This window comes from Schistocerca americana, chromosome 1 (assembly GCF_021461395.2).
Source record: "Schistocerca americana isolate TAMUIC-IGC-003095 chromosome 1, iqSchAmer2.1, whole genome shotgun sequence".
NCBI lineage: Eukaryota > Metazoa > Arthropoda > Insecta > Orthoptera > Acrididae > Schistocerca > Schistocerca americana.
The window spans coordinates 666,022,940-666,038,714 of NC_060119.1; the positions used below are offsets into that span (position 1 = coordinate 666,022,940).

A 15,775-nucleotide genomic window follows, 5' to 3' on the forward strand; every position below is an offset into this window, starting at 1 on the left:
TTATGCACTGTAGCATAAAGTGAAGAGGTTGCAGGATGTGTTTGACTGCAGAATTTGTATAAAATTTTAAATGGAGGGTAGCAACTCTGATATAAGGAGGCAGTTCCAGTTTAGTGGAAACTGGGTGAAGAAAGATGGATCCAGGTAAAGCAGTAGACAGATAGGTAGCAAAATGAAGATATGGTCTTCATAACAGAAGAAAGCTTTGTAAGAAAAAGCAAAACACAAAGAAATTCTGAACAGTTGGGGCAAAAACAACACATAAGGTCTAACATTGAATCTCAATGTAGACAAGTGTAATGTGCTGTGAATACATAGAAAGAAAGATCCCTTGTCATTTAGCTACAATATAGCAGGTCAGCAACTGCAAGCAGTTAATTCCATAAATTATCTCGGAGTACGCATTAGGAGTGATTTAACGCTTGTTCGCCCACTCTCAGTAGCTCGGCACAGGCTTTTGTTGATGTTTCGAGAACATACCTTCATCGAGGAGTCAAGCAGTATATTGCTTCCTCGTACGTATAGCTCGTGAAGAGACCATGAGGATAAAATCAGAGACATTAGAGCCCACACAGAGGCATACTGACAATCCTTCTTTCCACGAACAATACGAGACTGGAATAGAAGGGAGAACCGATAGAGGTACTCTAGGTAAGCTCCGCCACACACCGTCAGGTGGCTTGCGGAGTACGGATGTAGATGTAGATGAGTGCTACTACTGTCGTGGGGAAGAGGACCGGAGGAAAGGAGGACAGGGAGTCCAAGCATGACATCCACTGCAAGGTATTGTAAAATATGCTGGAATCTAACAGTGACACCATGCATTTTATGAAGTAAGTTCATTGTATCTTATTTGTTGTCATTGTTCAAAATTGCATGGGAAAAATTTGGAAGGTCTGAGTGCAATTAGGAAATGAGAAAAGAAGGAAGCGGGAAAAAGCTGGAGATGCAAGGACAGAGGATTGGGAAGTGCAAAGAGACTGTAGGATAGGAACAAATGGAGATCCAGTTTCAGGGAAGTGAAGCTGTTAAGACAGGGTAGTGCTTGTGGTAGGTAGGTGTGATGTTGACAGAGGATCTTTTATTCATCACAGATGTGAGTGAAATTCAGCATAGGGAATGTGGGTTAAAGAACATAGGATGACTAAGAAAACTGGATTGACGTGTTGTTGTGGTCATGTCTGAAGACTGGTTTGATTCAACTCTCCATGCAGGTTTACCCAGTGCAAGCCTCTTCATCTGCAAAACTACTGCAACCTACATCTATTTGAACCTATTTGTGGCATTTAAACCTTTGCCTCCTCCTACCCCCCCCCCCCTCTCCCCTCCCTTCTCTTTCACTCTTTCACTTCCCTCCAGTACTGCACTGAGTCCTTGCGCCACAGAATATTGTCCTATCGATCAGTCTCTTCTTTTAAGCCAAGTTGTGAGATAAATTTTCTTTTTTTACCAATTCAATTCAGTACCTCCATGTCAGTTTATTTGGTCTACCCAGCTAATCTGCAGCATTATTTCATGGTACCACATTCTGAAAGCTTCCATTCTCATCTCATGTAGATTCTCAGTGAATAGGTGTCTTGGCATAGGGATGCTGGGGCAAGGGAATGTTTGTTTTTATAGAGGTGTTGACAGTGTCAAAAATAAAACCAGCTGCAAAAGGCATGAGTATAGAAGAGAGATGCTGGAAGGAATGGCTAGTGTCTTTCAGTGTGAAAAATTTGGCCGTGGGTAATTGGCTGACTGACCCACCAAACCAAACATAATGCAGCAGGAAACATAGTTGCTATGGTGGGGTGACATATGAGGTGCAACAATAAGGTAATGAGACTGATTTTCTTTGCAAGATGTGGCAACCGTTCAGGCCTGCGTAGGCACAATATCTTTGACCTTGGCCTATAAGCTGCTTCTGGTCCAAGTGGCACATCGATGCAACTGCTCAGTTGTGAGTTGTGCTGTAATAAGTTAAAACGTGTTTGTGTTTCTCGTCACGGAAATAGAATTGCATAATATTGTGCAACGGTATGCCATTTCTTTTTGCGTTACATTGGGTGAAAACATGACGACAACTTATGGTAAGCTTCAGAAGGCTTTTGGAGAGGTGGTTATGTCAAGAGCTCAAGTTTTTTGTTGGCATAAAATGTTTAGTGAAGGACAATGTATGTTGAAGATGAAGACTGCAGTGGACGACCATCAACCTCACAGACGGATGTCAACTTGGCCAAGGTGTGTGAACTTGTACGATCTGACTGAAGGTTATTCATGAAAATGATTGCAGAAGAACTGAACATCAATCAAGAAACGGTTTGTCTAATAATAACTGAAGATCTTGGTACAAGAAAGATTTGTGCAAAAATGGTCCCCAAAAATCTCACACCACCACAGGAAGAAACACAGAAAAATGTGTGTGTGTGTGTGTGTGTGTGTTTTTTTTTTTTTTTTTTTTTTTTCTTTCAATCCAGAGACAAAACGCCAGAGTTCGCAATGGTGCTCAAAGGGATCACCCAGACCAAAAAAGCTCGCTTGTCAAAGTACAAAGTGAAATGCATACTTGTGTGCTTCTTTGATTCATAAAGAGTGAGTGCCTCCTGGACAAACAGTTAAACAATATTACTACAAAGAAATTTTAGAAAGACTTCGTAAAAGAGTTCTTTGTGTCCATGCCAACATTGCTGATAATTAGATTCTGCATCATGATAATGTCAGTACAGCAATTTTTAACCTCAAAACAAATTTCAGTACTACCACAGCCACTTTATTCACCAGATATCGCCCTGTGCGACTTTTTTCTATTTCCAAAAGTCAAAACGGCGGTTAAGGGACACCATTTTCAAACAACACAAGATGTTGAAAAAGCTGTGACGAGGGTCTTGGAGGATATTACAGAAGATGAGTTTCAGAAATGTTGCCATCAATGGCAGAAGTGCTGGAAAAAGTGTGCGCAATCTGAAGGGAGCTACTTTGAAGGAGACAACACTAAACTTGACTAAAACGGTAAGCAACAGTTTTTTTTCACATCAGTCTCGTTACTTTATTGTTGCACCTCGTATATTAATAGATCATGGGAATGAGGTGGATGATGGAGTCAGATGAAACCTTTCAGGATGGACTTAAGATTTTGGATTTTTCAGATCATTGCAAATGTATGTTCCTGGGATTACTCTAACATGTATGTTATATGTGGAAGTGTCAGATGAAGTTGGAACTGAGTAAGGTGAGGTACAGTGTTAGTTTTAGTTGTGGGCAAATGAATTTGTCAACAAAACGATATTGCAAGAGAGTACATGCAGTTTAGAAGCATATGTGCTAAGAGGAGAAAGGATATTTTAGTGGGACAGTAGTGTAGTGGAGCAGTTACTGTGGAGTAGGGATAGTTTGAAGTGCTTGTGGAGGAAGAGTTTGAGCCAACAGTAATAATTTTTATGGTAAGTGGACTGGAGAACTAGAGGCAAAGATATCCACCATGCAAGGAGGACTGTATGAATGAGGTGGTGGGGAAACAGGTTTGAGAGCTATTTTATCCCTTTGCCCCTCCTCATCCTAGGCCATGTTCAATTCTTTTGTTTTCCTTCATTGATAAAGACATGAAGATTACTGAAAGGTGAAGTAATAGAAAAATCAGAAATGTTTTAGAAGAGTTTTAACTAATCAGTTCCTTAATATAATTTAAACATCTCCCTTATACCCACTACCTGAACCTGGGCTCATACTTCTTTATTGATGTATGGGGGTAGGGAGTATGCAGTGATACCATTGAAGAGTATATTTGTAATAGAATATTGTCTTGGTCTCTTTCGACCCCAATGTACAACCTCTCTTCTCTAGTTGGCAGGGATGTCACTTTGCATCTCACCCTTAGACCAGCATTAATTACCACAAAACAGAACAGTGTTGACAACTTCAGACTTCAAATCCTCATTTTTGTGACATTAGTCTTATATATATCATGTAATTTATGGGAAGAAATAATTGAACACGCAGGTACAAGTAAAAGTTTTCTGTTGTGGTCTCACCTGAAAGTTCTCCAGATGTAATACCCCATTGTATTGAGCCAAAAGGCAGCAGCCATGAGAGCAGCATATGCCACAATATCTGCTGCAACTAATGAAACATGTGCTGAAAATCGGGTTACTGATGCCACAAGCTCTGCAGCCTGTGAGGCTAACATGCACATTGCCATTGTTGTCAGTATATTTCCTACAAGATCACGCAGTGCAGGAATCACAAAGTAGATGACAGCAACACTTAAGAGACAAGCAATATTAAGGGCATGACCGGCAGGATCCAAAATGTGTCTCCACAGATGAGTTGTCCCATTTATTTGAGATCCTTTCACATCGGGTGCACATATTACAGCATAATTTACTTGTAGACGTTTTTCCTCATTTATCACCTGTAAAGTAGGAATGAAATTTTTATATTAAATTGTTGTCTACCTTATGGTAATAGGTCACCACATACACATGTTTACAAAAAGTGCTAAATAAAGTCAAAGTAAATTAATATGGAGTATTTCATACTAGTAAACCCTTTTTCGAGAAATTCTTATAGATCGCAAATAATACACTACGTTATGAACACGCATTTAAACTGCAGCAAACTGTTTACTCTTTGAAAGCACTCAACAAATTGACCTGAGGAGCACTTCGGCATCTGCCCTTTAGCATGTATCTTTTGTTAAGTGAGTCATCACTTTTCTGGCTATCTGAAGAAAGACACTCATAAGCATTGTTTCACTATTCTTGAGGGTGTGTATTTTACCGTACATGAAGTGTTGTTCTGACAATTTGTTTTACAAGAGGAGAACTGATTGTCTTGTTTTTGCAGTGTGTACATGTCTTAGGAGGAATTGATATACTTTCGATACATAATACATCTGCAATGCCTTTGAGGGGTTTGTTCTCCTTAAAAGCCATTGTCACATGAACCGTGACATTCAATGTGACTTGATCTCAATGCAATGACTTGATCTGAATGCTCAGAATGATGTGGCTTGTGCATAGGGTATGTGCGCCTCAAAATTGTATATGTGACCACAGCATGCTTCATTGGCAGTTCACAGCTATTGGTGAGGCTACCTTTAAGCCGTCCTTAACGGGACATACTTAAACCAACTGCTGTATGAGAAAGCTCCTGTGCTGCATTGGATGTGCTGGTTAAATTGATTTGCCTATGTACCTTGGTGATTCATGACTGCAGTGGTCTCCAATGGCAGTCATCAGCTGTATCAGGCTTACATATGACACAGTTTGTTTACAGAATGGACAGGTGTAAAATTAATAAGTTAGCTCTATTAAAATGCATATTTCCTGTTCTGTACACATACTAGTCATATTGTTCTGTCCATGGTATACATACATAAAAACTTATTTGACTGATGGGAAATACGTAAGTGAGGCTCCATGCTGGCTTTCTGACACTTCTACATACAGCATCTGCCATCAAGATGCCACCTGTGATACAAACTGACCTAAAGTCCTTCCTTGAAACCTCAAGTCCTTTGCAGTGACTAACACCTCAATCCACAGAACTTCTTATCCCACCAAAACCACAAACCTCCAACTTTTACCTTCTTCCTAAGATCCAAAAATCTAATCACCCTGAGCACCCCATAGCTGATGACTTCAAAGCACTTCAATCTGTAGTACAAAAACACCCCTCTTACATGAAAGACACCAACTATTTCCCAGATTGTCAGAAATCTGTGCTCGTCCCACTCCAACCACACACCGTGCTTGACACCATTCACTCCTCCTCCCTCTATATCAGGACCAATGACCTCAGCAGTTTGGTCCCATAGGAACTTGCCACCAATCTCAAAATTTTTCCATCTATATCAGTATTGCCCATATATGTGGTCTGTCTGCTGGTGAATATTGCCTCAACCAGTGCCCACCTGATTCCAAAGCTGTGATGTCCTCTTCCTAATCAACATTGTACTAAGAACAACTACTTTAACTGTGAGGGGTAAACATATGGACAGATCAGGGGCAAGGCCATGGGAACTACGGTGGCTCCTTCCTACATCAACCTTTTCATGGGTCGCTTTAGAGGGGGCTTTCCTGGGATCCAGTAGCCTTCAGCCTCTGATTTGGTTTAGATACATTGATGACATATTTGCCATATGGACTTAGGGGGAGGCTGACATGTTAAAATTTTTGGAGTATCTAAACTGATTTTCCCAAGTGAACTTCACATGGTTGTGTTTCAAACCCCATGCCACTTTCCTTGATGTTGACCTCATCATCACTGAGGGTCAACTACACATTTCTGTCCATATCAAACCTACTAACAAGCAATGGTACTTACACTATGATGGTTGCCATCCTTTCTATGTCAAATGTTCCCTCCCATATATGCATGGCATTTGAGAAAAGTGTATTTGTTCAGATGCAGTCTTTAGAGCAGTACACCACCACCATTCTCACCTCAGCCATCACTGGTCGTAATTACCCACCAGCCTAGTACAAAAGCAGATTTCCTGGCCCATCATATCCAGTCGTGGTACTGCTGTTCCCTGCAAAAAACAACTCAGGAGTGTACCTCTTGTCGCTCAGTACCACCAGTTGTACATCTTTATTGTTACCCCTATTGTTGTGCCTACTTAGCAGCAGTGGTCATTAAAATACAGTGTGCCTAAGTAACAGTATAGTACACATTTTACAACATTGACTGCCCATTGTTGTTTGTGCATGTATACTGTAGTGAGCCCACCTGTCATGTTAATTTTAAAGTGTCGTATGTACACGCAATATACTGTACATATATAACTGTGTTTCTTATTGTTTGAATTCATACATTGAGTGGTAGTAGTAAGAGAAAATATCTGCTGTTGAATGTGAAACTGGATGCTTTTAAAAGACTAGACAAAGGAGAAACATTAAAAAAACTTGCTTTTGGTTATGGAGACGGTGAAGTGACAATTGGAGATTGGCATAGAAACAGACAAAATTGAGAAGTTTTCATCAAACAAGTGTTCCATTTCGCCACTTGAATGGAAGTCAATGAAGAAATCTGAGTATGAAAAACCAAGTGAAAGAAATCTGAATATGAAAAAACAAGTGAAGCATAACTCATTTGGTTTACTCAAAAATGGCAAAAAGGAAATCCAATTAAAGGCATATTCTGCAATAAAAAGCTGTATCTTTCTAGAAATGATTTAAGGGGAGATGAGGATGATTTTATTCAAGTTAAGGATGGTTGGATAGATGGAAGAAGAGATACGGTATAAGACAGCTTGAAATTTGTTCTGAGAAACTTTCTGCAGCTTTTCTTAAACTGTTACACAATGTTGTGAGAAGTTAAGAAGAATTATACAAGAAGAAAATCTTACTCCTGATCAATTGTATAACTGTGATAAAACAGGGCTAAATTATGAAATGCTTCCATCTAAAACTCTAACCTCAAAAGAAGAAAAGGTGGCCTAGGCTACAAAAAAATGTGGAGAGAGGTTAACAGTTCTTGCTGCATCGAATGTAAGTGGAGGTCATAGGTAATAGGCCTTCTGAACCTAGAACAGAAAAAAATATCACTGCCTCTGCACTGCCTGTTACTGTCTACCAAAATCTCTGCTTGGATGGACAAAAATATTTTTAAAAAGTGGTTTACCGATGATTTTGTTCCAGATACCAAAAGATACCTAAAGAAAACGGCTTGCCTTCCAAAGCAATCTTAATGTCTGACAATGCTAATTCACACCCTGATGAGGAAGAATTACAGTATCATGGTATTTGTGCAATGTTTTCACCCTCTAATGTGACAAGTTTAATACAGCCTATGGACCAAGACATGTTACAATGCTTGAAAAAAAGATATTGTCGTCATTTGCTTCAGACATTTCTACTAATAACAGAAGGTGAAACAATAATCAAAGAATTTCCAGAATGAGATTTTCACTCTGCAGCGGAGTGTGCGCTGATATGAAACTTCCTGGCAGATTAAAACTGTGTGCCCGACCGAGACTCGAACTCGGGACCTTTGCCTTTCGCGGGCAAGTGCTCTACCATCTGAGCTACCGAAGCACGACTCACGCCCGGTACTCACAGCTTTACTTCTGCCAGCATCTCGTCTCCTACCTTCCAAACTTTACAGAAGCTCTCCCACGAGCCTTGCAGAACTAGCACTCCTGAAAGAAAGGATGCTGCGGAGACATGGCTTAGCCACAGCCTGGGGGATGTTTCCAGAATGAGATTTTCACTCTACAGCGGAGTGTGCGCTGATATGAAACTTCCTGGCAGATTAAAACTGTGTGCCCGACTGAGACTCGAACTTGGAACCTTTGCCTTTCGTGGGCAAGTGCCCTACCATCTCAGCTACTCCTTTCTTTCAGGAGTGCTAGTTCTGCAAGGCTTGCAGGAGAGCTTCTGTAAAGTTTGGAAGGTAGGAGACGAGATGCTGGCAGAAGTAAAGCTGTGAGTACCGGGCGTGAGTCGTGCTTCAGTAGCTCAGATGGTAGAGCACTTGCCCGTGAAAGGCAAAGGTCCCAAGTTTGAGTCTCGGTCGGGCACACAGTTTTAATCTGCCAGGAAGTTTCGATCAAAGAATTTCTCTCTCTCTCTCTCTTTTTTTAATATATAAAAAGCCCTATGGGAATGGATGTAGTTTACTGGATAATCGGTTCATGATCTGAACTAAGGTGGAGACACTAAAAGTCTTGGGACCAGATTTTACAGTGATCTGGAATGAAACAGACACCTATAGTATACACAGACACAAAGATGACCTGCCATTGGCAAAACTGATGAAAAAGCTTGCTGGAGGAGCAATTGTGAATGCAAGTGATGTTTCAGAATTGATAAACAGTTTGAAGTGAATCGATCTTGCGAATGTTGAAATTATTAGTGAACCTGCAGAGGACAGTGATGAGAGGAACTGCCTGAAGAAACTGTACCCTGTGATCACTCACACTGAGGGTTTGGCAGTGCTAGATGTCACATTGCATTATATTGAGAAGGATGCAGAATCTACTCCAACTGACACCATGCTTCCTTAGAAGATGGTGTGGCATTGCTCCAAAAAATTGAGATTCTATTTTAAAACAAAGGACTACTGACAATTTCCTCAAAATGTGACTTACGTTTTTGCAACTTGGAAATATGTGTCCATATATGTACTTGTAACACATTATGTATCAAACAATGGAAAAGCCAGGATGGAATGTAATAATACCAGTGAAGGTGGAGATGCTGAGTTACGATAGGCACAATAAAAATATTCACACAATTAAAGCTTTCGGCCATTAAGGCCTCTGTCAGCAGTACACACACACACACAGACACAGACACACACACACACACACACACACACACACACAAACGCAACTTGCACACACATCTGTAGTCTCGGAGAGCTTGGCAGTGTGGTCTCAGCCCATTTATTCACGAGGGTGGGCTCTCGTCCGTGTCTGTTCCACTTAGCCTACATACTTTTGTTACACCACCACCAGGCATCTAACATTGCGATGGGCAGAGGTCACAATGTTTTGGCTTAACAGTGTATTTTTTTGTGGATTTATTCATCAAAAACACAAAAAATAATTCTTTAAACATTGTGAGAAAATTCAGTGTGGAAGGTCCTGGGTGGAATAAATTGTGTGTGTGCGTGAGAGAGAGAGAGAGAGAGAGAGAGAGAGAGAGAGAGAGAGAGAGAGAGTCTGGAGAAAGAACATTGTCTGAATGCTTAAGGACCATTTCAGTTCTTGGACATGCATTACAGAGGGTTTCAAACAGGGAACCAATGCTCTAGCTGACTGTCCAATTCGGCATTTGCCACACCCACACCCTGCTATCAGATCGCCACATTGTGTGTCATGATTTGTCACTCCACACGTTTTTCCACTGTTCAGTCGTCCAGTGTTTACACTCCTTACACCAAGTGAGGTGTCATTTGGCATTTAGCTGCGTGATGTGTGGCATATGAGCAGCCGCTCGACCTTGGAATCCAAGTTTTCTCACCTCCCACCTGTCATAGTACGTGCAGTGGATCCTGATGCAATTTGGAATTCCTGTGTGATGGTCTGGACAGAGGTCTGCCTATTACACATTACGACCCTCTCCAACTGTCAGCAGTCTCCGTCAGTCAACAGACGAGATTGGCCTGTATACTTTTGTGCTGTATGTGTCCCTTCACATTTCCACTTCACTATCACATCGGAAACAGTGGATCTAGGGATGTTTAGGAGAGTGGAAATCTCGTGTACAGACATATGACACAAGTGACAAGTGATATCCAATCACCTGACCATGTTCAAAGCCCGTGAGTTCCGCGGAGCGCCCCACTCTGCTCTCTCACAATTTCTAATGACTACTGAGGTCGCTGATATGGAGTGCCTTGCAGTAGGTGGCAGCACAGTGCACCTAATATGAGAAACATATATTTTTGGGGATGTCTGGATACTATGAGTAGAGGTACCTTTACTCCTTTCATTTTTTAAGCATTGAAGAAAGTCTGTAGTAAGAATATATTTTTGAACTGGCAGTTTCTTCTTATTAATAGCTATTGTTTTGCATTTCTTGTTTTATGTTATGCTGGACATATTTTTACATTTTGATTCTGATTATCTTGTTTGGATTTGATATTTATTCTTCGTTACTCGTTTGGTGATAATATAATTAACAGATTTGTGTGTGTGCTATGGTCTTTCTTCATAAATGCTCAGTTTTGTCTGTTACATTTCTCAGGTGTAGTTAAGTTTTTCCATGCTCCATTTAGCTGTCATTTATTATTAGGGAGAGTATTTACATTGGCAACTGTATAGAAAGGGAAGTTATAGATGAACAGCTCTGTTATATGCATATGGGTGACTCTGTATATGCATATGAGTGACAGTTAAAACTGTGCACCATATGAGTTATTTGAACACTTGCCCGTAGCAGGCAGCATATTTTCAGTTAAACTGTATGAAAATGCTTCAAAAATTAACTTTTTCACCTTACTATTGTTTCATTCCTAACCATTTAAACCCCATATAGGCTCCCTTGCTAAACTTGAGAAGTTGCTCCTTTGTGATGAATGGTACAGCGGAGTGAATAACTTAACCTCAGTACAGAACAGTTACTAGGATTAACATAATTACTTTTAGCAAATCCTCTGCCTTTGCACCACTTGATAAAGAAACACAAGAAGTAATGATGGGTTGTAGCTGTGAGATTGGTCCTGAAACTGCTGGGGGGGTTGGGATGTTTCAACAGGAAAATTACTGTACTCTCAAATCATGTCTGGTATACAGTTTTAACCAGTCACATAATGAGTATGCATGTGATATTATAAAACAGGATACTCTTCAGAACCAAGATGAAAGTAGTAGCTGACTTTGATAAAAATGTAACACAGTGAGTAATGAATTGCCACAGGTTCATTGATACTTTGATGTTGGAGAGCTGTTGAAATGTGTTATAGGCTGTTATATTGTAAGTAAAAAATTCAGACTTCGTAAAATGGACTTAATTTTTGTAATACAAAAGAGAACAGAAAAGTAAGACACAATATAGATGCAGATGTAGAATAAGGGTTTCCCTGCTAGTTGTCTCCATAATACACTATTCTGAATCACCTAAACTACTGTTATCCATGTTAAAGCATCATTTAGATTGAGGTGCTTATTTCCAGAAATGCTATTCGAAAAGTTTAACAATTTTGCACTTGTGTGTATGGTACACAACGTGCTATCATCATTGTACAGGCCTGGCCCAGTAACCAAGCAATAGCCCGGTCAGTGGCAGCATGCTTCATAACCTCAGCCAATGAAAACAAAACATAACCTCAGCCAACACAAAAGTGGGATCCAGTGTGAAAAGGGCTCTTGCTTGGTTTGTTTTTTGATTTGGAGAGGATAACACACCAGGAAATAGTTCCCCAAGGGGATGCAATTAACCACCTTCAAGTGAAAAAACAAGTGCATGAATCACTATGGGCAAACTAGCTGTATTGTGACAATCAAAAGATGAACACATCCACCACAACACTCCTGGTCATGTAACATTTGAGTGTCAGGCAGTTTGTGACCAAAAACAGAATGGCAATTGTTTTGCACCCGACCTATCCTAGCTCCCATGTGACTTTTCTCTGTTCCCTAGAACAAAAAGAGGCCTAAAAGAGATGTATTTTCAAGACAAAGAATAGTTGAAACAAAAACTGCTGAACATATGAAACACTGTTGACAAAAGCAAACACTCCTTCCTAACTGGCTCTTTGTCACAGATGACTATTGCTCAACTGGTGCTAAAGTTTTTGTAAGATAAGCCCATTAATAGGAGGAGCTGCCAGAAAGAACCTTCAGTAACTACTAGGTGCCCTCTTCGATTGATGTAAGAATCTAAAGCATGTGTTCTACAGAAAACTGAATCCTGAGAAACCTATGGTTATGAATTCTTCAGTGCTGAAGAATAAAGTAATCTAATGCTCCTGCTGAAATTACAGCCATTTTAGAAAGTCACAAATGATTGTAAAGAAAGAAAAAAGAGCAGCAGGAAAATTCTAAGAAGCTAAATATATTAAAAACTCAAACCAACTTCTACATACAGCTATACTCATTTGAATATGAGACATAGTGACTCATCAGTTGTCCTGTAAAGTTCTTGGTGATGTAATCCTATTTTTAAATCTGATCCATAACTGTGGGCACGCAAAGCAATCAGAATCAGCTGTGCCCTAAATGGCACAATTACAATATCACATTTTATTGTGAATGTAAGCATTGCCCTTATTTACCAGAACTTATTTATTTCACTTAAAAAATTACTTGCAAACTTCCTCTCTCTCTTCAGAACATCATATTATGGTAATAATACTTTCCCAACTTACTTCTCCCTTTTCCATTTCCATATCATAATGAGGCACTTTTATGGTTCTTCTGAAATCAGTCACTTCATTCTATGTTAAAGAACATGTTCATGTAAACACTGAGATAGTATGTAATAAGACGTAAGGGATCAATAGCTCTTTAATGTGACTAGCACCTTTTTAACTGGATTTCCTACAAATGTTGGGTGTAGTTAGACTAAGCACAAATCATTAATAATGATTCAGAAAAAGATAATTATTAAAGCAACTTCTAATAATCTTCTTTTTGTTAATGCAAAACTTTTTCATATCCCTGAATACTGGCCTTGAAAATGAGATACATGAAAAACTTCAGAGGAATAAATAGTTCTAAGGCACATCAGTTCCTTATGGTTTGTCTGCATAGATTGGAAGTAAAGATTTGTATTTTATGTGAGAAACTTATTGAATGATTTTTTCCCACTATGGGAAGAAATTTCGTAAGATACTACATCACATTGAAATTAAGGAACATAGAATAAAGAGAATTTGAGGGAAAATATCACTCCAATTCTTATTAAAAAGGACTTTACGAATTACATGGCGGATAGTTTTGTGCCTGAATGTTGTATTTCCTGCCTAAAACAAATGCCCATAATGCAGCACTTCTTTTACTGTGTAACTTCTACCGCATTTCAATCATTCTTAGGCCCTACATGCAATAGCAGTAAAGTTTAAAAGTGTTTCAATAAATTAAAGTATAAAAATTTTTTGTTTGTTTGTAGATCAGGCATTCAACAGAAAAAATCACGAACGGCACTGAAATAAATGTTTCATGCTACAATTTAATTTTTGTTTTTTGATGTATTTCAAAGCTTCCTAGCTTTTCCGAAAAAAGTTGTAAGTAAACTGACATTAAAGATGGTATTATACAATTGCTTGCTACGTAAACAAAGCTACAGTGGTTCATTGTCGATATGCGATTGATCGCATTTCATATTGCGCTCAAAACAATAGACATATTTGCATAAACAATGCAGAGTTTTAAATACGAAGTTGACTCGGTAGACATGCACTTCATTACGAAGTTATCGTAACGCTGGATTTCTTACGCACTATCATCACGGGAGCGTTAGGCATATATATTTTTTGTTTCTGATTTGCCTGTAGCTAAAATAACCTCTAGAAATTTCTACTGTTGTGCTACACAGCGAGTTCACAGGAAATGCGTCCGCGAACAACACAGCATTCGAGCATATTGGATTACATGCGGGCTTAGACTCCTAGCCCGGCTCCACAAATTATCGTCGTCCTTAAATTACTTGTCAGGAAGCCTCGTTAATTTACTCTAGAATTAGTTCGAATTGTTTTCAAGAAACGAATTTCTGCCAAAACTTCTGTCTAGTTTGACCGTAGCTCTATAAACGTAACAATATTGCTTCGTGGTAACAATTGTGCCTTGCATTGCAAAACAATTAACTGTTTTTTGTGTCGCACTTGTTTGTTTATGTCGTCGCAACGCCAGATTTCTTACGCGTTATAATCATTGTAGTAAAAAGAAGCGTGACACCTCTTCCTTTCGAAGATAATTTTAGCGTTTTGTTCCGCATTTCGGAAGACTCCGGTCGTCATAGCAACGCCTGCTTGGCGTGCATATGATGTCACGGTGGGCTTTCTGAGTCAACTAGGTATGACACATTATTCCTGTACTCACCCTGTCTAGACAGAATTGTCCAGGCTTGTAATCCACATAGAGGGCGCCAGCATATTCATTTTCCTCTAGATCGACCTGTTGCTCGGCGTGATTTAGGGCTATATGTCGTAGGATGCCCTGCGGCAGAAGATACAACCTGTCCAGAGATTTCGGCTGGTGGAAGACTGGCCATAGGGAGCGTGGGCCACACTGTGGGACGCCGTCGATGAGCGAAAATCCCTGAGGAGGTGTCCAAGTAGCGTTGTCCTTGCAGCGATAAGATTCTGTATAGCAGCAACGTAGCAGATTTTGCTTGTGGATATTGTCGGTAGCTGTTGCGTTCCCATTTCCGGTTAGCGTCGCCAACGCTGTCAGGAGCAAAATTATTAAGAGTGGCATGGCGGTAACTAGCTTCCCTAACAACTGGCATTAAACGTTCTGCTGTCGCCAACTGCTGCTGCCATCTCTCGGACTACCCAGCAGACAACCCCCTTACGTCGGCAATTGTGGGAACTAGAAAGAAATGTCACCTGCTCAGGTAAAAGGGCGCGTCGTACAAAAAGCAGAATCACCATAAAGCAGTTTTCTCGCGAATCTCGAAGAAACCTCATATTTTCTAAATTGTTTTCAATAAATTATTACCATATTCACCAAGATTTCTAGAGTTATAAATTGTTTTCATCATTCGCCAAACCGTAGAATTTCGTGAATGAGTTTCTCAGCACGTGCATTGAATTTGCACGTGAAATGTCAGTAATCTTCTCTCCCCCCCCCCCTTTTTTTTAGAACACCTAAAATGCCCCTTCACTTGGCTATAAAATGATGAAAATTGTTAGACGCGAAAATTTAACGAAAAGCAAAAACAAAAAGATTCCAACATATATTCCATTTAATATATACTGATCAGTTTTCAATTTTAATCACAACGATTTTCTTTTCGGAATCGTTCTTTAAACTGCTGTGGATTCAATACCTTTTCTGTGTTAGTATTCACAGTTAATATGATTAATCAGTAGTCCTACAAATTATATGATTTACAAGTAGTGTCCCATAATCCAAAAAAATCTTACACCCTGGTCTTGTTCTCAAATAGGGAAATGCAGCTTTCCAGCCCCAAAGAGTTGCACTAGTGGCCCTCTAAACACTGCAAGACCCATGCACATACTATTCTTTTAACATTAAAATATTTTTTTCATATTCTTAGTGACATTTCGAACTTTTATTTCCTCCCCTCTCTTTATTCTTGCTTTTGAATGTTTAGAGTTAGAGTTTTACATATTAATCCTGCTGTGCATCCTTTATTAACGTTGTTATTTTCTCTTTGAT

The 15,775-nt window shown here is 39.6% G+C and overlaps 2 protein-coding genes across 4 annotated transcripts in view; one reads left to right on the forward strand and one right to left on the reverse strand.

Annotated features, from left to right (window-relative positions):
- The window catches only part of LOC124608570 (probable G-protein coupled receptor Mth-like 5), a 36,108-nt gene extending 21,212 nt beyond the window's left edge, over positions 1 to 14,896 (reverse strand). For all 3 annotated transcript variants that reach the window (XM_047139999.1, XM_047139998.1, XM_047139997.1), the window contains exons 1-2: positions 14,471 to 14,896; positions 4,011 to 4,390 (exon numbers count right to left, since the gene is read on the reverse strand). In XM_047139999.1, coding sequence (XP_046995955.1) covers positions 4,011 to 4,390; positions 14,471 to 14,848 — 758 coding nt within the window. In that variant the 5' untranslated portion in view covers positions 14,849 to 14,896. The remainder of the gene's footprint in view (positions 1 to 4,010; positions 4,391 to 14,470) is intronic.
- Positions 1 to 15,775, forward strand: part of LOC124608554 (RNA helicase aquarius) — a 339,510-nt gene that overhangs the window by 106,285 nt on the left and 217,450 nt on the right. The window lies entirely within an intron of this gene.